Source organism: Brassica rapa, chromosome A05 (assembly GCF_000309985.2).
Source record: "Brassica rapa cultivar Chiifu-401-42 chromosome A05, CAAS_Brap_v3.01, whole genome shotgun sequence".
NCBI classification, from domain to species: Eukaryota; Viridiplantae; Streptophyta; class Magnoliopsida; order Brassicales; family Brassicaceae; genus Brassica; species Brassica rapa.
In genome coordinates, this window is record NC_024799.2 from 28,293,710 (window position 1) to 28,315,791 (window position 22,082).

At 34.5% G+C, this 22,082-nt stretch overlaps 3 protein-coding genes across 3 annotated transcripts; all 3 read right to left on the bottom strand.

Moving 5' to 3' along the window:
- Positions 1 to 469: 469 nt before the first annotated feature.
- LOC103855212 (NAC domain-containing protein 46) lies at positions 470 to 4,065 on the bottom strand. Its single transcript, XM_009132170.3, has 3 exons — positions 1,908 to 4,065; positions 1,531 to 1,811; positions 470 to 1,280 (listed from the first exon to the last, which is right to left on the bottom strand). The coding sequence occupies exons 1-3, from the start codon at positions 2,104 to 2,106 to the stop codon at positions 726 to 728; spliced, it is 1,035 nt and encodes a 344-aa protein (XP_009130418.2). The 5' UTR covers positions 2,107 to 4,065; the 3' UTR covers positions 470 to 725.
- Positions 4,066 to 4,303: 238 nt separating this feature from the next.
- Positions 4,304 to 12,360, bottom strand: LOC103855213 (NAC transcription factor 47). Its single transcript, XM_009132171.3, has 3 exons — positions 5,738 to 12,360; positions 5,262 to 5,608; positions 4,304 to 5,015 (listed from the first exon to the last, which is right to left on the bottom strand). Exons 1-3 carry the CDS (start codon positions 5,904 to 5,906, stop codon positions 4,554 to 4,556), a joined length of 978 nt encoding a protein of 325 aa, XP_009130419.2. The 5' UTR covers positions 5,907 to 12,360; the 3' UTR covers positions 4,304 to 4,553.
- Positions 12,361 to 17,779: 5,419 nt separating this feature from the next.
- LOC103855214 (apyrase 1) lies at positions 17,780 to 21,596 on the bottom strand. Its single transcript, XM_009132172.3, has 9 exons — positions 20,992 to 21,596; positions 20,249 to 20,377; positions 20,107 to 20,163; positions 19,932 to 20,024; positions 19,516 to 19,721; positions 19,312 to 19,403; positions 18,896 to 19,113; positions 18,625 to 18,814; positions 17,780 to 18,228 (listed from the first exon to the last, which is right to left on the bottom strand). The coding sequence occupies exons 1-9, from the start codon at positions 21,298 to 21,300 to the stop codon at positions 18,116 to 18,118; spliced, it is 1,407 nt and encodes a 468-aa protein (XP_009130420.1). The 5' UTR covers positions 21,301 to 21,596; the 3' UTR covers positions 17,780 to 18,115.
- Positions 21,597 to 22,082: the final 486 nt, after the last annotated feature.

Consider the following 22,082-nt stretch of genomic DNA (forward strand, 5'->3'; position numbering starts at 1 on the left):
ACTAAGCATCTTTTAATTTATTGTTAGATAATTTAATACCACTATACTCTAATAAAGTAGTAACTATTAGCCATATGAAACGGCTAATGCGATGCCCAGATTCAGGGAACAACTCACATGCTTCGTGAGCTGTGTTCCTCCACTCGGTTTATTCAGATTCTATACGTTACATGTCCATATATTTTTGTTCAAAAAAACAGGTCCATATGTGCTACTTTATTTTCTGAATAGAAAGGAAAATGAATTTCTTATATTCTCTCCTTCACTCAAATAATGACAAAACTAAATATATTTGGCACTTAATTAACCCCATATATGCATGAACGCTATAGTTGTTGCGCTAGAAGTCAAATATATTGAATATTTCTCGACATGATAAATAATAAATTTACTGAGAGTTTTCAGCTTAATTCTCCAAAATCTTTAGATTCTGCGCTTCACAATCAATTCTATAAATAAATACTGAAAAAACCACAAAGAAATAAATCATAGAAGAATTATATGTGTATCTGTACAAGTTAATCACAAAATAAAACAGTTCGAATTACAAAGCCTTTTTCTCCCAAACTAAAAACTAAGTAAACAACATCTTCTAACTAAAGTTCATTGCCTAGCTAGGAAAACCTAATAAACTTAGGTATATATAAACAGGTTAATTACCTGACTAAAATCACAAAACAAAGTACTCAATGCCACTCTCACAGATTCACAATTAATAATAACCTTCAAATTAGTTTGTAGTCGTCCCAAAAGATCCCTAAGTCATCATCATCATACGACGTCTTGTTACCATCCATCATCGCCTCATTGGCCGCCGAATTCACCATCCTTGTATACGAACATATCTCTGGCGTCGCGGTTGTGTTCATGTCGGAACTTAAACCGGTTTCTTGAGACACACTCACAAGAGAATGCTCCAACTTTATCATGCCGTTGTTATTATTGCCTGAACCCGTCCCGTAAACCAAACCGGATCCAGAACTTGGGACCGAGTGGTAAGTGTGATTGACGGTTTGGGCAGGGAAGTAAGTGTTGTCGATCGCTGCAGTTGGAGGGTGATGGAGGATGGGTTTGAGGTTGTTTTGTTGGCCGGAACCTGACAAGCTTGGACCGGGTTGACCCATGAAACCTGGATCGATGAGAGGAGGGAGAGATGAGAAGTCTAAGAGATGATCAATGTTGTCAAGAGATTCAATCCTTATGAGTTGGTTTGTAGTAGTAGTAATAGTAGTGGGAGGAGGAGCGTTCTTGTGGAAAACCCTACACACCACCCATTCATCCTATAATCATCACACAATTAAAAGTTTGGTTAGTTAAATATTCCTGATTAATGAAGCTCTTAATAATATGTTGTTTTCAAATAATTTTGAACCAATTTGTAAATAAGATCAATTATAAGATAGACATTTACACACAAACACATTATTAGATAAATATTCCCAGACCACCCATTGCACCAAAGCAGATATTTCTCTTAAAGTTTCTAATCAAACTAATAGTTTGAAAAAATAGTTAACAACTTTGTCATACCCTTGAAGATTTAGGGAGATTGTGATAAGAATATATGCCATCAAGACGAAACTCATGCATAACCCAATTGGTCTTTTCACCTTTTGGAGCTCTTCCTCTATAGAACACAAGTGTTTTCTTCATCCCAACAAGACAACCTTTGCCTCTAAAGATCTCCTTGTCCTTCCCCGTCGCTTTCCAGTAACCCGACAGGGTTGCACGGTTCGTCCTCATACCGGTCGGGTACTTCCTATCCCGCTGGCAAAAGAAGTAAAACTCCTTCTCTCCCATCTTTGCAATTTCTGCACCCCACAAAAAAATCAAGAATCAGAATATTGATGTATGATAAATTTTGAACGGTCAAAATGAAAGTAAAAAAATTGTGGAATTTAACTTACTTGGTAGATCCCAAGGCTCGTTCTTGTTAAGGTCGGCTTGACCAATTGCAGCCGAGGTGAACTGGACGTTGAAGACTTTCTCTTTAAGGTAGTGAGTTATGATCTCTTCATCAGTTGGATGAAACCGAAACCCCGGAGGCAAATCCACCACCTCATGATCTCCTCCTTGGTTCACAACTGCACCTACTTCTTCCACCATCTCTATATATGTATGTTTAAACTTTAAACAAGAAAGATAACGATAAGGAAATTCTTGAAAATTAACAAAGTATTAAACGTTCTGAGGAAAGGGAGATCGATCGAGGAATCTATGTGTTTTATTGCAGACACACGTCGGCGTTAAAGAAGAAGGAAAGGCGTTGAAGAAAGATGGAAGAAGAAGCAAAGGTTGGAGAATTTTGAGGAGCTAAACAGTTTCAGGAAAATGAAAATTAAACTATGAAAAAGTAAGAAAATGGCTTTATTTATACACAAGAAAAATAAGAGCTATGAAATTAAAAAAAGAATAATTAAAACCAAGGATTGTTTATTTTCTTTTCTTTCCGTATTTTTTGGTGATGTAGTAAAGACACGTAAGCGCTAAGCAACTTTTTCAGTTAAGGGATAAAGGAAGAGATAATCGCATATAGACGAGATTAGAGATTACACTTGCAAGAGCAGCGGCAGAGAAGACAAAAACCTAACCAACCACCTCTTCTATACCATGAAGATAAATTTCCAAACCAAAGAGGAGATGAATTGTATAAAAAAAAATTGATTTTTTCTATTCTCAGCTTTAAAAGTTTGAACAAAACAGTATCTTAATTTCGTAAAAAAGAACAATATCTTCAAATTGGTGAATGTCAATATTAAGGATTGAAAATAAGTTTCAAAGGGTGATTGACTGTCAATTATAAACTGCCGCTGTAGATTTTAAAATTTCGGCCTGTGTAATTAATCCATCAATAGATATATGTATTTAATATTTTCTATGACTTCTTGTAGCATGACAAGAACTAGTCCTTACCTATGGAACTAAATCAATCAATATGAAAATATAAATGGAACAACTTATTGACGAACTATCATGATATGATGAGCGAAAAAACTAGTTGACATTACAGAAACTACTAGTTGGTTTTTGTGGATATGAAGCGAAAATACAATTTTTTTAATCCAACAATGCTAGTTGGTTCTTAATAATAATTCTTCTTGAATTGTTCTTTGGGTGCTTTTAAAAAAAGTTTCAACGATAGGATACCTAATCTCCTAACTAACTTAACTGTCTAATTGTCTCTATTCATTATTTACCACTATATTGAATTGTCTGAATGTACGTACATACTCAAATATTATAGATGAAAAATAACGTTTCGTCAGCTTCGCAATAGATTCATGATACTCATATGCTGATATGCTATGCATGCTTCATAGTGATTTTAAATTCAGATAAACTTAAACCAAAGCAAATGAATTTTTAGATAAACCAAACAAATTGAATCCAGGCTATTCTGTCTGAATTATGAAACCAATGTGACATAAAAACAAAATTGCACGTAAAACCAAGAAACGGGGTAACAAAATCTTTTTAATACTTCTGAAGAAAACTTCAACATTGACTTCATAAAACTTTATAAAACGGTGAGACAGTTATTTCTTAGAATCGATCAAAAAATACTTTAGATCCCTACACTACTTGGATAATAGTAGTATATGATATACAAATGGTATTATATATCGACCTCAAGTTATGGAATAAAATCTTGAAAATAATGATAATAAACAAGTACTATTGTAACATTTTCTATGTATTCTTCTTCTTCTCTTTTATATAACTGTGTACGTAAAATAATGTATATGTATAAATCCTCTCGTATTTTATGAATCTGCGCGTGGACCACATAGTAGGTTATTAAAATATGAGGGCGTAGCTTAAGAGATTGACTTTTGATTCCAAGGGAAAAGTCTTTAAAGTGAAGGAGCCTCCCGCATGATTTGGTGACGACATCTGACGTAAATTATGACATCACCATCGCTCCTTATTGGGTCATGTGGACCCACCAGCCCAAGCCTTTTACGGATTATAAGCAGCATGAAAAATGATGATTCACCAATCCGTTGTGTGCAAGTAACTATAGAGATGATCTTTCAAGGACTATAAAGAAAGAATAATTTGGATTTCATATCCACGTGGGTTTACAAGACACCGCAAGTATATGTGTGTATTATCAACCATGGTCCATGGACGAGGACGAACCTTTTAATACCACTTGTGAAAACGATTTTAAAGACTATATATATATATAACATTCACATATGTCATTATATACTTCTCAGAAAAGGTTTAAAAGAAATTAGCTTTTTCATTCTCAACATGCGTGTCCATATAAGTGAATGATATATAATTACCTCATAACTGAACTGCAAAAGATAACATTATTTCAATATATATAAAGCTTATATATCATATGATCCCCTACAATACTTTGGAAATTTCATACTATAACAATTCCTACGTTTAACCATATATCATGGTCCCTAATTCGTGTAATATGTTTTGAAAACACCATCCTCTCTAACCTTTATATGGAAGAGGAGGACTCATCAAGTTCCTGATTCATAAAACTAGATTGTTGAACCATACTATGATCCAAATGATCTATGCTATTATATATTGTAACTAAAGTTGTTGATCATCTTCTTGGAAGTGCTCGTCGTTTCTTCTGCATAATCCATTCTTTCTCTTTTGTTTCCGATAAAGCTGGTCTCAGAACTAGGAGGGCTTAACCGAGGTAACTTTTGATCCAAGTAAGGGTTTCCGTAGATGTTAGGGTTTGAGAAATTTTCAAACATGAAAGAAAACTCTTGTTCAGTATGATGTTCCGGAGTTTCGTTTAGAAAGTTTGTGAGGAACGTCAAATCTGTAGCGTCTAATAAGTTCGAGAAAGAAGACTTCTGGCGTTTAAGTGTTTGATTGTTTTCCAAATTTGGCAAGAGGGTTTCGCTGACTATGAATGGTTCTTTGTCATTTTCCTCATGTTCTTGGTTGCTTGTATCAGTAGCAACATGTGGTGGTGACAGTGAAATGTGTGATTTCTTGTAAATCCGGCAAAGAACCCAATCATCCAGCTGCAAGAGAATAATGAATATAAAACTAGTAACTATTATAGGGCTAAAATTATTAAAAACAAAGATAAGTGTTAAATAAAGCAATTTTATTAAAAATGGTTTATTGATATATCAGGTATATAATTAAACCGAATAAAAAATAAAATAGTCGGTATCAAACTTTAAAATCAATTTGCTTTGTAGTTGAATCAAAATCACCATTATTAATAACCTTTTTTATTTCCTCAAGTATTTGCAAAATCTTACCCTCATAGAGTATTCTCTAGATTTCAAACTCCTGTCTCCAAGACTATTGAATTGGCTGTCGCTCGAATGGTCCACTCTTTTGGGCGATAGGGTTTCAGCAAGTCGATATTCATGCATGATCCAATTGGTTTTAACACCTTTTGGAGGCTTTCCTCTATAAAACACAAGAGCTTTTTTTATACCAATGTTTTCATTAACTCCACCGTTTGGTACCGCAATTAATTTATCTGTTCCGGTGGCTTTCCAATACCCTGACGCAGCTGCTCGGTTTGGTCTTGCTCCGTTTGGATATTTCCTGTCCCTCGGACTGAAAAAATACCATTCTTTCTCTCCAAAGGGAGCCTTAGCTGACACAAAATAAACAACATGTTATAACACTTTTAAAAATGTCAATAAAAAGAAATATGCGTACACAAGTTAATGTATATTTTTTTTATCACAAGTTAATATATAACTGAATAATATTGGTTGGTTACCTGGTAAATCCCATGGATCAGATTTATAGATATCGACATCTTCGATGACCGAAAGCGGGACTGGTAAAGAGGAAACCTTCTTCCTTAGGTAATGGAGAATGAGTTCTTCATCAGTTGGATGAAATCGAAACCCTGGTGGCAAACTTGATCTTGGATCCTTGCTTATCATTATTTCTTTGTATGATCTTAAGAATCTTATATATATGGAATTTTGAAGAGACGAGAGATCAACAGAAGAGAAAGACTGTTTTGATTATGGTGAGGAGCAAAGAGCCAAACGAGGCAAAGAAGAAGTGAGCCAAAGATTGAAATTTTTTGTAGAGCAGGTTGCTAGGCAATTTATGGAGCGTGGAGTTTTGTCTTTTAGTACTACTATATGTATATTTTTATTAAATATATTAGGAATTCAAAACAAAAGAAAATACAGAATCTTATTTTATATAAAGTTAGAAAAGGTCCAAAAACAAATGTTAAAGTAGTCGATTAAAAGAAATAAACCAGTTCAAATTATTTTCCAACCAAATAAAATATTTTCTTTTTTTAAGTTATCAGAATTTATTTATGACGAGAAGCTAGCAAATATCGTCATCAGAATCGAGCATGTGTTATGAACAGAAACTAGAATAAATAATATATATCTTTGTCAAATTCGTGGTGTTTTGTGCATGTTGTTTATCTATTCTCATAATAATATTTATCATTTAAGTCTAATTAGACTTTTATGTGAGGAAATAGTTTTTTTTGGTGCACCATGTAAGGAATAGCTATTTGTATGTACTTTATAAAGATTGACTAGTCAGGAAGTTCGTACTATTTGGACTTCAAAATTTTAAAATATGCAATCCAAATTAATTAAAATTTGTAGTGGTATATAATATGTTGGGATTTTTCCATTTTAGCTATTAAATCCAAAAAAATCGTATATAAAATTTCTGAGAAGTAGTCTTTCATTCTTTTCCTAAAGAATAGAAAAGCGTCTATAAGGACAAAAGTATGAAAAAAATGTTCCGTTTTAAACCCTTTAATCAAAAAAGAAAAATGTTCCGTTTTTCAAATATTTAGATAGTCGTATAAACTTATTTGTGTCGTTGTATTGGGTATGAATAATTGAAGAGTTCTGTTGGAGAAGTGGACCCTAACGAGAAGCTGTGTCCTCCGAGATCTCAGCTGATTGGTTAGTTTTACTTTTGTCCTAACCATATCACGTAAGGCCAGATGCGGCTGCTGACGCAAACATCATATACTACTCTATTATTTTGAGAAAAGTTGATAATTTAAGGGAAAAAAAACATTGAATGAATTTGTTGCAGTACACATGTTTATATCGACTTCAACTTGCATACAAGGAGATTATTTTCCTCTCTGGTTGTAGAATTAAGGATACGAATATTATGAGACTGGTAACTAGCTGGTTCATTTTGTTTGGCTTGTTTATTATGTTTAGAACATGATATTGAAATTAAAATCGGTGAACATTGAAATATTATCATATTCTTTGATATCCGATGCCAGCGGCTTTATATGATTTATGAATTTTCCCTATAACAATTATCTTCATTGATAATGAAAAAAAAATGTATAAAATAATATAAATGTTAAATCCGAAAGGGATTTTTCCTTTTTCTTTCAAACAATAAGAAAGATCAAAACAACTTTATAATGAAAACAAACATATATAAGACAATTGTTTTCTGCATACTCTTTATTTTTTTGATATATCATCATGGGCTTGTCCAATTGTGCACTAATATGTATAAGTAATATATATGCGAGCATAGACTTGAAAATGAATATAAAACATTTTATTTTTCTCATCGGATCGGACCCAAGTTGTATATTCTCTCTTGATAATTTTATATTGCGTATATAATTTTTTGAAATATTTGATATAACTTATATATATACTAGGGTCGGTGTCCGCGCTTCGCGCGGATTACATGTTTAATAAAAGTCCAGTTCAATTAAAATTGAGAGTGGTGAAGTTTCTGAAAGGATAAGTTATGTTTTGTTTATTTTATAATGCGAAGACGTTGACATAGTTTTTGAATAATAAATTGTTTTGAGGAATTCAATATTCGTAAGAGAAAATAGTATTTGAGTGTGGCTATTTAATTGACATAGGAAGTGGTAACGTAAATTTTTTAAAAGTTGGCTGGTGTCGTTTGCTATGAGGCTTAGGATATCAGTTTATTCCTCTTTTGGAAGCGTTATATGATACCAATATCGTTGTCAAGTAGAAGCGGGATCCAGGTGTGGTTGTGAGTGATAGTTTTCCTGAAAAAGTCAAATATATGTAAGCATTTATTTTGACATAAACTTTATGTTTAGTTTATTACCTTCATGTAACCGTGGAATGATACTTGTGATGATTACAATTTGGTTTTTCCTGGTATATATGTGATTTAACTCCCTGAAATTCGACGCTTCCTTGTCCCATAAAGTTAGACGTACCAATTTTGATCTACAAATAATTATTGTATTATATTTTGTTTAGTTGTAAATCAATTATTATTTAATAAAAAGTTAGTACATGTCTAAACGCAATCCAATGATGATTTTTGAATATGTGTAGTAGTTATATAAATCACTTCCTTAGATGAAGCATATGCGGCCAACAACATCTGTAGGAATAATTTGGTTTTAGGGACAAAAATTTAGTATTTATTTGTATGTGAGAGAGCTATTGGTTTTTTTTGGGAGGAAGTTGGTTGCATTTGCTAAGCTGATCAACTGGTGGTAGCGTTGGGGCCGGAATATGTATGAAGGAATCGGTGAAATGTTTTCTTGAATCAGTGTAATAATTGTTGTCTCATTGATATTGATTATGTATGGTTGAACGGTAAGCCTGTACTGTTGGTTATTGGGAAGAAGATTAAAATATCTAATATGATAAATTTTCCCTTTCTCGAAGCGTTGGTAGATTGTGTCAGACGTAGAAACAGACACCATCCCTTCCATTATTTGTTCATGTTTAGTGGTTAAAAGTCATTATTTGAAATGTAGTTGGAATAATTGAAAGTAAGTATTTTTAAGACAAACCTGAATGTCAAGACAAATGAAAATTGTTCTTAGAAAGCATTTTTATTTTTGTGATTTGTGATGGGCCACATACTAATGATCCTAACGATTATTGGATGCGGTTCGAGGGTGTCGTCCCAATTGTTTTGATCTTCTGCTGCATGTTCTACACAAATAAGAATGATAATTATTTTGTATTGCCCATCTTTTATTAATTTTATATTTTTTTGAAGTGAACATAGTTATGGTTTGTTTGTTTTTTTTAAATATTATTGACATGGTTATTTAAAAATTAAAGTAGGCTGGCCCATAATTATTTGAATGAGGTCGAAGCATGAGTAATTGGAACTGGTAGTTGTAAATTTGTTGGGTGGGTTTGATAGTAGAATTTAGGCTTTTTTTTTTAGAAATTTATAGTGACTGTGTATGAAATGAAGGGGTTGTGTTATCTTGGGCGGACAATTTTAAGATGAAAGGAAACTTAGCCGGTTCACACATTGTTAAAGAAAACAGAAGAAATAATAAATTATCTGAATAAATAGAAAATTCAAAAGAAAATAGTTTGACAGTTGAAATAAGTAATTGTCCGAAGGAAATAGTTTTACGAAGACGGCGATTTGGGTTAATGGGTTGGGCTGCGAGATTTTTCTTTACCTGGCTCACCGGCAAATCGTAGACAAACCGAAAATTTTGTAAGCGACATCGAAGTCCAAATCTTTTATTGCAATTTTAATTTGAAGCCCAGCCCGCTAGTGACATGGCAGTTTAATAGGTAGAGATTATTTTGTCCTTGTGGCACCTTTAGAAAAGCTAGGATTTAGCTCCTTTTATATAGTAGGATATATATATGATTGTTAAATTATGAAGAGTATCTACTAACTAAAATGCAATCGAACCTAAAAACTGTTTGATAATTTGTTTTATGTTGTTATCGACCAAGTCGTAATGATAAAAACCAATATGTTGATCGGATAGGATGAGATAAGAACTATCACAAAACTATGAATAAAATCCAAAATTTAAAAGTAACCTTCGACCACTGCCTCTTGAACATGTGTGACTAAAGGACAATAATTTGTTGACAAAAAACAATAATTATGGCTTAATGCTAAAATATAACTAATTACGTGTTTTCTCTACTGAAGCAACTATTAAACAAATCTTAATTTGATATGTTTCTTGGTGGGATGCAAACCAAATTATAATTTGAATCTCCCCAAAAAGAAAACGTGGAATCATAAACACCCACATGATCTGCTAATTAACCTTTACTTTAAAAACGTAATGTAATAAGCTAATGAACTCCACTAGATTAATGTATTAAACATACATAATTCAGATAAATAAAGTTCTTAAATGACAATGACATGCCACGGCGGCATTCACACACATGCAAACCACACGCTAAGCCAGTTTCCACCAAAAATACTTTTGATTTTGATTTCTTTCCCCTAAAATTGTATGTACGCGTCAGTTGTTGTTTTTTCAGCTATTCATATTAATAATGGTGCGATAAAGTAACCAATAATTGAACCTTTTAGTTTACCGAAAGGTATGACATGACTGTCAATTATAAGTTAAAGAAATATTTAAGGGGTAAAATATTAACATTTTTATCACATAATTTTCAAATATACCACTTTGCAAAAAGAAAATATCTCATATATAAATAATATTATGCCAAAAAACGTTAAAGGTATTACAATGACCTGATAGTTGATTGATATAAGGTATCTGGCATCGTAACAATATGAAAAGGGATGAGTTAATCTGCTCCTTACTTGAGTTATTATTCAAAAAGGAAAAACAGTATATCAATCTTCTGAAGTTCCAGTGTGATTAAAGCCAAATGGTAATGAATTAAGTTCCACATTGTTTTCAACGTGAAACTCTTAATTATTATTAGAAATAAAGGCCTCACAAGTAACAAACCTAACCAAGACTACTCTTATATTGCGAAATTCGTGGACGAGAATTCGACAACTACGTTATACCTTTATCTTTATGATCTTCTTATTTTCAAGCTTTTGCATCGTACATGTAGTGTCATTTCATTAGTCAAACAATGTGACAACAACGTTAGAAAACTTACTGATTGTGAATACTATACATGCACGAACGCATAAGCATAAACAAAAGATAAGAAGGAAGAAAGAGTTCGCCCTATTTTTTAGAGTTCTCTCCCAAAACTTGAGCCGCCGCATTTTTTTTTTCTTCGAGCCATCATCTGCTTCTCCGGCGGTTGGCGCTCATCGCCTCCGTCCGGGGAAGCCTTCTCTTTTCTCTTTCTCTCGGCTAGTCGGCTTCTTCCTTGTTTGCTCAGTTTTCAGCAGGGAAGATGAGAAGGCACAGCTTCGAGATGGTTTTCCGGCAGCTTGTGCGGTAGATCTGGGCGGTTCCGTGTGTGGCGCTTTGGCGGCTCACCGCCTATTCATATGCCTTGCTGATCTTGTCCTCTTGTCCTCCTTTGGGTTGAGATGGTGGCTCGTCTGTTTTCTGTAACGCCGGTTTTAGCCAGATGGCGGGGATGTGAGGACTATCCCGTGGCTGGTGAAGGTCTGGTGATTGGAACAAGACGACTCACCTCGGATTGGTGGCTACTGTCTCTGCCGCTTGTGTCTTCTCCAACGTCGGGTTGCGGCTTGGGCGGATCTCTATGGTTTGAGTTTTAGCGGCGAGGGCTCTCATGGTGACGGCTATGAGGTTGCTTCAGTGGATGTAGATTTCAGAGCTCTACCCCCAGTTGTTTGCTCTCCGTTTTTATAATCAGATCTATGTTAGATCCGGTGTGGCCCCTTCGCATCTCAGGTTGTTTGTTTAGTTTTCGACTATTGTTTGACGGATTTGGTGACAGATTCCGAGAGTGTTGAGTCTCGTTAAAGCTCCGGTGGTGATTTGGTGTGGAGTAGAGGCGGCGATCCTGATTTAAGCAGTTCTTTTCTACTGTGGGAGATGATCCTCGTGGCTTTTCTAGTTCGAGGGTGACGGTTGGAGGCGGCTCTCTGACTGTCCGTAGAAGCTCCCGTGCCGCCAGTGGTTTGAGGGTTGTTGTTTTGGTTTCGTTTTTGTGTTAGTCCTCGGAGAAGCTGTAGGTAGTCTCTGCATTCAAGGTTTTGAGGATGGGCCTTTCTCTGAGGTGCTCGTGGCAACTAAGATGGGGACTCCAGTTTTTCGAAACTGTGGCAACTACACAAATTTCCAGGTTTGGAAGCTTGGAATCGGTGTTTCCTCATCAGAGATCTCCTGGTTAATTTGCTAAAATGTGTGCTTTATCTTCTTGGTTATGTCTCTTTAAATTTGTTACAACATAGTCTCTGTTTGTAGTTTTATTTTGAGTATTTGTACTCCCTACAACATAGTCTCTGTTTGTAGTTTTACAACATAGTCTCTGTTTGTAGTTTTAATTTGCTCTTTTATTTTCTTTTTTTCTGGTTTCTTTGTTGTGCCTCTGTAACTTCTGTAAAAAATCTTAAAATTGGTATAAAATTTAACATTTTATCAAAAAAAAAAAAAAAAAATAAACAAAAGATAAGCAAGCAATCGTAAAGAAAACCAACTACCAAAAAAGTAGTTGTATGAAAGTGTTTTAAATAATACAAAAATACTTCGGAGTGAATTTATCAAACGTGACTTTTGTTTCATTTGTTGAAAATGGAGTTTGTCATATGCCAGTAAGGCATGCATTAAACTACACAAAGTTTGAAGGGCTTTTTGCAAAATTGACCTACAACTTAAAGTCAAACACAAAACTAACCTCCTTTTTTTTTTGAAAATTGGTTTTGCCCTATTCACCCCACAAGTTCATATAATTTACGAAAATGCCATTAATTTTTTTTTTCTTTTTTTTTTCGAAAATGACATCTTTACTCTCTCACCCTCATCATCTTCAAGTAATTACAAGATTGCCATTGATATCAATACCACAACCACCATGAACAACCAATTTGAAGCTCTTAATGCTCCCAAAATCGATTTATCCTTCTTCTTTTTCCATTCTTGTGAACTAAACACAACATATCTCTCACTTTCTCTCCACAATGAGCTAAAAAAACCCAAGATTTTGATTCTAAATTTTTTATGGTTCATAGAGTCATAGAAGCTAACGATTATGGGTGGGTGACTTTCGTTTGTGATTATGTGTGCTTGGAGAAGCCTTATGTATATTAAGGAACTTATCTAACCAATTTAAGGTATGACATCGAGTTTTTTTCCAGATCTGTTCGTCAGACGACTTACTTGGGAAGTCGTCTGGCTGTAGACGACTTACCTTTCAGTCGTCTGGCTGTAGACGACTTACCTGGAAGTCGTCTGGTCAACGCAGAGGTTATTTTTGCAATTGACTTTGAAATCTGTAACCTGAGACGACTGAAAGTTAAGTCGTCTACTATTGTTTGGTTTCAAAAAAAATTCCAAAGAACCTAGACGACTTATATTTCAGTCGTCATAGGTTAGTTTTGCATTTGACTGGATAATTTCAGAAGTTTGACTTCCCCAGACGACTTACATTTCAGTTGTCTGGCGAAAATTAAAATAATAATATTTTTTTAAAAGTAGACGACTTAAAGTTAAGTCGTCATAGGTTAGTTTTGCAATTGAAAAAAAAAACTTCAAGATTTAATTATACAGAGACGACTTATAATTCAGTCGTCCACCAGACGACTTAATTGTAAGTCGTCCAGGACTTTTTTCCGAGATTCTGGTCAAACCTCGTAAATCCTGGACGACTTACATTTCAGTCGTCTGGTGGACGACTGAATTATAAGTCGTCTGTGTATAATTAAATCTTGAAGTTTTTTTTTCAATTGCAAAACTAACCTATGACGACTTAACTTTAAGTCGTCTACTTTTAAAAAAATATTATTATTTTAATTTTCACTAGACGACTGAAATGTAAGTCGTCCAAAAAGTCAAACTTCTGAAATAATCCAGTCAAATGCAAAACTAACCTCTGACGACTGAAATGTAAGTCGTCTAGCTTTTTTGGAGTTTTTTTTTAACCAAACAATAGTAGACGACTTAACTTTCAGTCGTCCGAAATAACAGATTTCAAAGTCAATTGCAAAAATAACCTCTGCGTTGACCAGACGACATATAGTTTAGTCGTCTAGACAACTTAGATTGAAGTTGTCCGCGTCTTCTCCACTAGTTTTTAAGTCTTCTACGTTATTTTTTGAATAACTTGTATTTTTAAGAGTGATAAGTAACTTCAAGATATGTAAAACTCATATTTACAAAATATGTTCTTTCCCTTTGTTTTACTAAATTTGACTAAGTTTTTCAATGCAAACTTAAAAAAAATATGATATGCTTTGACTAGTTACTATTGTTTGTTTCCATCTCTTACCAACATTCTTGTTTATTATGATGAGAAAAAGGCTATTGGAGTTTATTATTGCATATGAGAGATCCAAAGATAAGAAAAAGGCTACTGAAGTCTATTATTTCATTGATTTGTAAATGTGTAAACACATTGTTAGCACATTTAATACATCTTGGAAAATATTATTACTGATTTTACAAAAAATTCACAACTAAAAGAGTATACATGCAATTCACAAAACAGACCACAAACAAAACTATTATAGATCATTCATCTACAAAGACGAGCTTGGATTCCACTTGAGTAGACAAGACCAGACAACTTTTAAGAAGTCCAGACGACTTCTAAGAAGTCCAGACGACTTCTAAGAAGTCCAGACGACTTCTAAGAAGTCCAGACGACTTCCAGGAAGTTCAGACGACTTTGCCAGAAAACTTTTAGGGTGTTCAGACGACTTCCAGACGACTTTACAGGAAGTCCAGACGACTTCCAGACGACTTCCAGACGACTTCCAGACGACTTCCAGACGACTAACAAGTAAGTCGTCCCAGAAGTCTTCCAGATCTGAAAAACCTGCATATTAAATCCAGATCTGAAAAACCTGCATATTCAAAAACGTTCAAATGGCTTAAAAACAGAAAAAAATGAGTGGAAGATTAGATAAATCTACCTTTACAGAACACACAAAAATATATATCTAAAAATAATAGATCTACCTTCAAATTAGTGGAAGATGTGTACCATCTAATTAAAAACCTGCAAAAAAAAAATAGATTAGTAAGAAAGACATGAGACAAAATTGAAAAATTCATATAAAGTTTGGTGTTTTCAAGTCAAAGAGATTAGAGTGGGTTTGGAGAGTTTTAGTTTGGGAAAAAAGTAAGAACTTTATACAACAAGAAGTTACCAAATGAAGAAAAATCAGACATAAGAACTTACCAAAACGCTCAGAAAAATCCAGACGACTTCCTAGAAGTCCAGACGACTTCTTGGAAGTCCAGACGACTTCCTGGAAGTCCAGACGACTTCCTGGAAGTCCAGACGACTTCCTGGAAGTCCAGACGACTTTGTCAGAAGACTTCCAAGAAGTCCAGACGACTTCCAGACGACTTCCAGACGACTAACAGGTAAGTCGTCCCAGAAGTCTTCCAGATCTGAAAAACCTGCACATCAAATCCAGATCAGAAAAACCTGCATATCCAAAAACGTTCAAATGACTTAAAAATAGAGAAAATGAGTGGAAGATTAGATAAATCTACATTTATAGAACACACAAAAATACATATCTAAAATTAATAGATCTACCTCTAAATTAGTGGAAGATGAGTACCATTTGATTAAAAACCCGCAAAAGAGATAGATTAGTAAGAAATACATGAGACAAAACTGAAAAATTCATATAAAGTTTGGTGTTTTCAAGTCAAAGAGATTAGAGAGAGGTTGGAGAGTTTTAGAATGATGAACATTACATTTTTGTTGCAGCCATTTGAGAGGAGGAGAGATAATGTGTAAATTTTTCTTTATATAGGGAGACAAAAAATCCAATTAGGTTAAATATTTTTGACTCAGACGACTTCCTGGACGACTTACAATTCAGTCGTCTGGTGAAGAAATTAAAACAGACGACTTACATGTAAGTCGTCCAGAAGAGTTTAATATTTTTAGCGGGAAATTAAATATTTTTAGCGGGAAACTAAAATAGAAGACTTTCCAGACGACTTACAAGTAAGTCGTCTGGACGACTGAAATATACGTCGTCCGGGTAAATTATTCAACAGACGACTGAAATATAAGTCGTCCACACCCTAAACATAACCCCTAAACTTAATTATCTAATTAAACACTTCATAAAACCAAATCAAATTTGAAAAGTGTTTACTATACACAAAAATAAACACATATAAGTGAAAACTAATTTTTGAAAAAAACATTTTAGTTTTCCAAAATCTAACCCTAACAATACATACAATACTACAACATATGTTTGCCAAACTCCTAAACCAAAGTATTTCATGATTCACTACTTCCACTCATCTATCTTCAAAACAAATCAATTTTATCATATCTTAATTTATATCAGTTAAAACTGTTTATAATTACTTGATTTTTATTTTTTACGTATCAAAATATTTTTTTACAAGATTTATAAATTCTTTTTAAAATAAACTGGTACCAGACGACTTACATTTCAGTCGTCCAGACGACTTCCAACATCTCAGACGACTCAGACGATTTACTGGGGCTATATTCGTAAAAGTGGCTTCTGTTTTTTTGTTTGGTCACAAGGGGCTGGGCTGTAATTTCACTAGGCTTTTAGGTTAGTTTTGCATTTGATTCAAGTTTGGGTATATGTTTGGAATTAAAATCAAGTTGTGGGTTAGTTTTGGCAAAAACCCCTGAAATTACTAAAATCTAAGTCTCCCTCAAATAAACATGGAAAGTTAAATATTCAACAAGCCAGCAACCACACGTGCGACTTACGATTCCTCTATCAAGCGTCAACATTTTGCACCTAGCTAGGGTTATAGGTGAACATATTAAAAGTTACTGTACGGATTGTTTGAATTTTTTTAAAAAACAACTATAATAAACGTTGCGGCTACAATGACGAATAGAGGTAGATTTGAAAAAGTAAACCATTACAGACAGACGAGACGAAATTTTTGAATATAAACCAGTGAATAATTGTTCTTTAATATTTCATTACATATACATGGACCATTGTAAATTTGAGAACGATTTACATGGACCATTTTAAGAAAATATTATACATATAATTATGGGTGTGGAACTGTGGATCCCTCATAAAAAAATATCTAACAAAATTAGTTTTCGATTATCTGCAATATGTGTGTCTTAGTGTGGTGTGTAACGAAAGCTTACTTGTTCTACTGGAATTTGAACACTTTTTTTTTTTTTTTTAACCAAAAAAAAATTTGAACACTTTTTTTGTCAAGTTTCCAACCACTCACATATCAACATCTTATACTTTTGTATAAAATTTATTTAACCGTATGTCTTATCATCAAATTTATCAAATGACTTTTTAACACCCTTATTATAAATAACAATGTATCGTCGACAATGAGTATTGAATAATCCAACCTTCAATATACAAGCTATACAAGGCTACTCAATCTATAATATAATGAAACCTTTAACTACAAATGTGGAAATTATTAGTCAGAAGACGTTTGTTTGAAGCGACCAGTACGTAATACATTGATAAGGAACCAGATCGTTTGCAATCCTTATATAGTCTATATATTGCTTTACCTGATTTGAGTTTTCATGGGACTTTCATGGCTCATTACAACTTTATCAGCATAACAATGGTCAATGGTATTACTTTAAGTTCAAAAAAAAAAAAAACAATGGTATTACTTTGGTCGGTCATCAAAGTCAAGTTGAAGTTGGTGATATGAGATTAGGTTTGAATGGATGGGCGTGTAAATGGTCATAAATCAAAATAGTTCAGTTTATTTACACATCTAACGTATAAGTTCCAAACTATGATACCTTTGAATTGTCAACGCTCATCTCCAATTCTTTTGGCACACACTTATCTAAAAATCTTTAGAATATTCTTTTGTTCCAAAGATACTTTAAAACAGAGAGAATTCCAAGGAAACATATATATTTTTATGGGTATCTATTGGGATTTGGATATGAACTACATATGGAAAAATATAATAAATATTGAATTACAAATATTAAAATAAATCAATCCATTCCCAATGATTGTAGGTTTCACAAAAAGAAAAGAGAACTCAACATGGACCAACTACTAAATAAAATTCTCAACAGTCGAGAGAAAAACGTTCAATAAGTGAAACATTTATACGAAACCGAGGACACGTGTGCAGTTTAGTTTACAAAAAAAAATAAAGACAAGTATATAATAAGAATAGATAGTAAGTAAGCAATTAGGGATTATGATGATAACAAAATTTTGAAGTAGAAGAAAAGATTGGGGGAGATTCTGGGAGAAATCAAAATAATATGGGTTTTGTGCAAATTCCCAAAACTTGCCACTATACTCATAGTGAGGATACGGCCTCTATGGCGCTTCCTAGTGGCCACGCAGCTTCCACGGCGTGCTCTCCGTACTTCACTTTCTTCACTAACGTTATAGTCTGTGATGGCTTCAATCCTATTTACAACAAAAATAATTAAATTAAAAGATTAAACACATGTCAATTAAACTACGGATGCAACTGTAGAAACTCAAATACATTTTGAACAGTGCAAGGTAGGAAAAGAACCGAACCGAACTTGGTTGGTTTTCACTACACACCAAAAACTGGGACCAACCGGAACCGGACCATTGATGATAATAACAAAACTATATGCATTTCACTCAATTATATTACACGACACAAAAATTTCAAAAATCTAACACATTCCAATTACTATGTGCATGCCTATCATATATTACTAACCATTATCATGATCATTTTATACTATCATTCTCATGGTAGGCACAAGTGTAAATTAATTTTTTTTTTGGTTCGAGGAGTTAAAAGAAAAGAAGTTAAGAGTAGCTTACCGAATCCATCAACTAGGAGAGTATATTGGTAAACAAGATCCAAGCACAAGTAAGGAATATTATCTTCCTCCACACGTGGGAACTTCGATTTGCCTTCTCCCATTTTCATGTTACACGCTTGGCTAGCTGCTTTCTCAAAGTCAGCTGGACGAACAGTAGCCACAGGTTGCGTCGGGTCAACAAAACCAGCCTGCCATCACCACCATTGGTTTAAAGCATAACAAACAGTGTGATGTTAGTCACTAAGTCTTAAAAGGAGATAAATATTTACCTCTGCGGCTCTATCAAAGAAAAATGATGCAACAAACATATTCTTTTGGCCACCACCGCCTCCACCGTTCCAAACTCCACCGAATGTGCATTTCATGTGTGTACACACTGAATCATTGACTTTGAGTGCGTTAAGAGCTACTCGCCTGCATTCGTCTAGACTTGCACCAGATGAAGAAGCTGCGGCTTTGAAGGCTTTTCCTCCATACTTGTAAGTACCTGAAAAGAATCATATGTTACATAAGTAAAGCTACCATCATCAAGGTGTGAAATAGTTAAGGGCAGAACATGTGAAGAGGATACAACACTGATTACTTTGTCTATTAAAAAACAAAACTACATGGAAAGAAGGTGTAATGTGATGAGGATAGGATGCAGAGAGTGTTCCTCGATAAATTAATAACGTCTCTCACTCACCATCATAGCCGGTCACAATGCAGGGGTTGTTAGAGCCCTCAGAAACTTTCAGAATTTCCGCTCGGGCAGCCAATAACCCGTAATGTAGGTAGCTGCAATCAACAAGCCAAAAAGATATTGCGTTTAAGTTGAAAGGCAAAATAAAGTCTGGTTTCACGTCTCACAATGATCAAATGGGCACAAAAGCAATGACAGCTGACCAACCTGTGAACATATAGAAAATACTTCCGTCCCTTGAGATACATTTCTCTGACATAAGAATCCTCGCCTTGTAGTGGTTTCGGTGCAGTTGCAGCATCTTCCTCTGATATAGCATATGCCATTTGAACAGATCCCCCTCCGAGATCAACCACTCCAACGGTTTCTGAGTAAGGCTTTCCCAAAGTCTTTAGCAAGTAGTTGATGGTCACCTTTAAGAATCGACAATTCATGGAAAAAATGAAACTTGTTAGTTGATTTCAGGTTGTTTTAAGATAGAAAAAAAAATATATTCAGGGAGATCAGTCCTCGTTGTTACTATACAAGCACCCAAGATTTCAGTCGTACTATAAAATAATGAGAATAGCACTGGATTTAACATGAGTGTTACACTAATATATAGAAAAAACCCGACAACATACCCACTGGTAAGAACCTTCCTGAGTACCATCCAGAACAGTAACTGCATTTGCCTCAGTCTTCAACCTGCTTCTATCTTTCAGTAGCTCCCTAACCTTAAAAACAAAATTACATTTTCAAGTTTAAAAGCTAGACAAACAATAAAATATTTGTAGACATCATATGAACAAAAGTTACCGCTTCCAAAATATTTTCAGAAGCTTTGTGACCCAAAGCCCTCAAACCAGCAGTTGCCTGGACAAGATATAATGCAAAACAGAGTAAATGATAACATGAATAGCTTCAATTATCATTATCTGCAAGGAACTCGCTTCCATACCCCAACTCTGACAGGAGTCTTAGGACGCAACTCATGTGGAACAGAAGCCTCTGCTTTGTCAAGAAGAGATACCAAAGAGTTTGCTGATTGCCTAGGATCATTAGGATACGCACTCAACCCTGGTTTTAGCTGAAATCATATCATAACAATAGTTCAGACTCAAACAACTCTAACCAAACGCACAATAAACAATGCGTTCTAAAAATCGGTTTACACAGCCCCTAAACGTCTGCCGCATCGGCCATAAACAAAACATTTTTCAAAAAATAGTCAAAAAATCAGTTTAGTCGTGGCATAATTAATAATCTCATATAAATCGCCTAATTAACAGATTTCTTAAACATCGGTGGTTTGGACGTCCCCCCTAAACGTCCGCCTAGTTGGCAAATCGGACATAAACCAAACATTTTTCACAACAATATTTCAAAAAATATTAAAAAAAATATCTATCAATAATCTCATATAAATCACCTAATTAACAGATTTCTTAAACATAAGCTTCCGCCTAGTTGGCAAATCGGACATAGACCAAACATTTTTCACAAACAATATTTCAAAATTATTCAAAAAATCAATTTAGTCGCCCAGATAATCAATAATCTCATATAAATAAATCGCCTAATTAACGGATTTCTTAAACATTACATCGCAGTAGACAAATTGTATTATTGATTACAAACTATAATAGGAATCATCAAACATCCTTCTAAAGCTTATTAAGATCAGTTTTAGCAATGCAATACCTGAAGGAAGAGCTCGAGCTCATTCTCCAAAGGAACGAGATCCAAATTCTCATCAAAACAGTAAACATGCACGCGGCTCCCCGAGCTCCCCGCGTCGAAGATCACTGCGTACTTCCTCGAATTCGAGCCTCCTCCTTCGCTACTTTTCAACGCGTACTCCTCGATGACGGAGGTCGACGCCCCCGGCATCAACAGAATCACGAGAGTGATCAGCACGACGGGAATCGAGATCAGGAGTAGGACACTGCGATGTCTGTGGATCTTATCGGAGAGTGACTCGTGCCTCCCGATCGCTCGCTTCGCCGTCATTTTCCCGCCGTCGATGGAGAGAAGGCTCTGATGAGAGTCGGAGGTTGGGGAAGTGGCCAGTCCTGACTCGAGCAGCTCGGAGGTGGAAGGGGAACGGTAGCGGATCTTGTTGGCGGTGGCGGAGGACGCCGATGTCTGCGGCGGATCCTTTGACGGATCCAGATCGGCGGTGGAATGCGAGTGCTGTTTAGAATTCGACTTCTGCTTACAGATCTGTTACGTTGACGATTTAACGATTTTGTTAAGAGAGTTGGGTAACATTCACGAAAAGCTAATTGCATTTAGTGTAAAGTTTAGACGAAAACATAATTAAAGTTTTAACTAACGTCATTAGGGGGCATCTGGTTTGAGAGATTTAACCGAACCGAATTGAAGTCAACCAAGCCAAACAAATCCCAGCTAAACCGAAATGCGATAGTTCCAACGGTTTAGAAGCATTGGAGGATGAATTTGATGTAGTATTTTTTTTCTAAAATCGATTTTTAATGATGATTTTGGTTGAACTATAAAGTTATTGTGATTTAGATAGTATTCTAAAATCTTATAAATTTGGATTCTTGATTTCTAATTTAAGAACTTACTAGAAATGGAGTCCTCGCACATTAAAAACTTACTATGGATCCTCGAATATTAAAAACTTACTAGAAATGGATCTGCATATGTGAGGATATTTGTTTTTAACTTGTTATAAACAAATATTTATTTTGTATAAATGGAAGTATATATATTTTACAGTTTATCTGTATTAAATAATTATTTGATATAACATTTCTAAACATAAT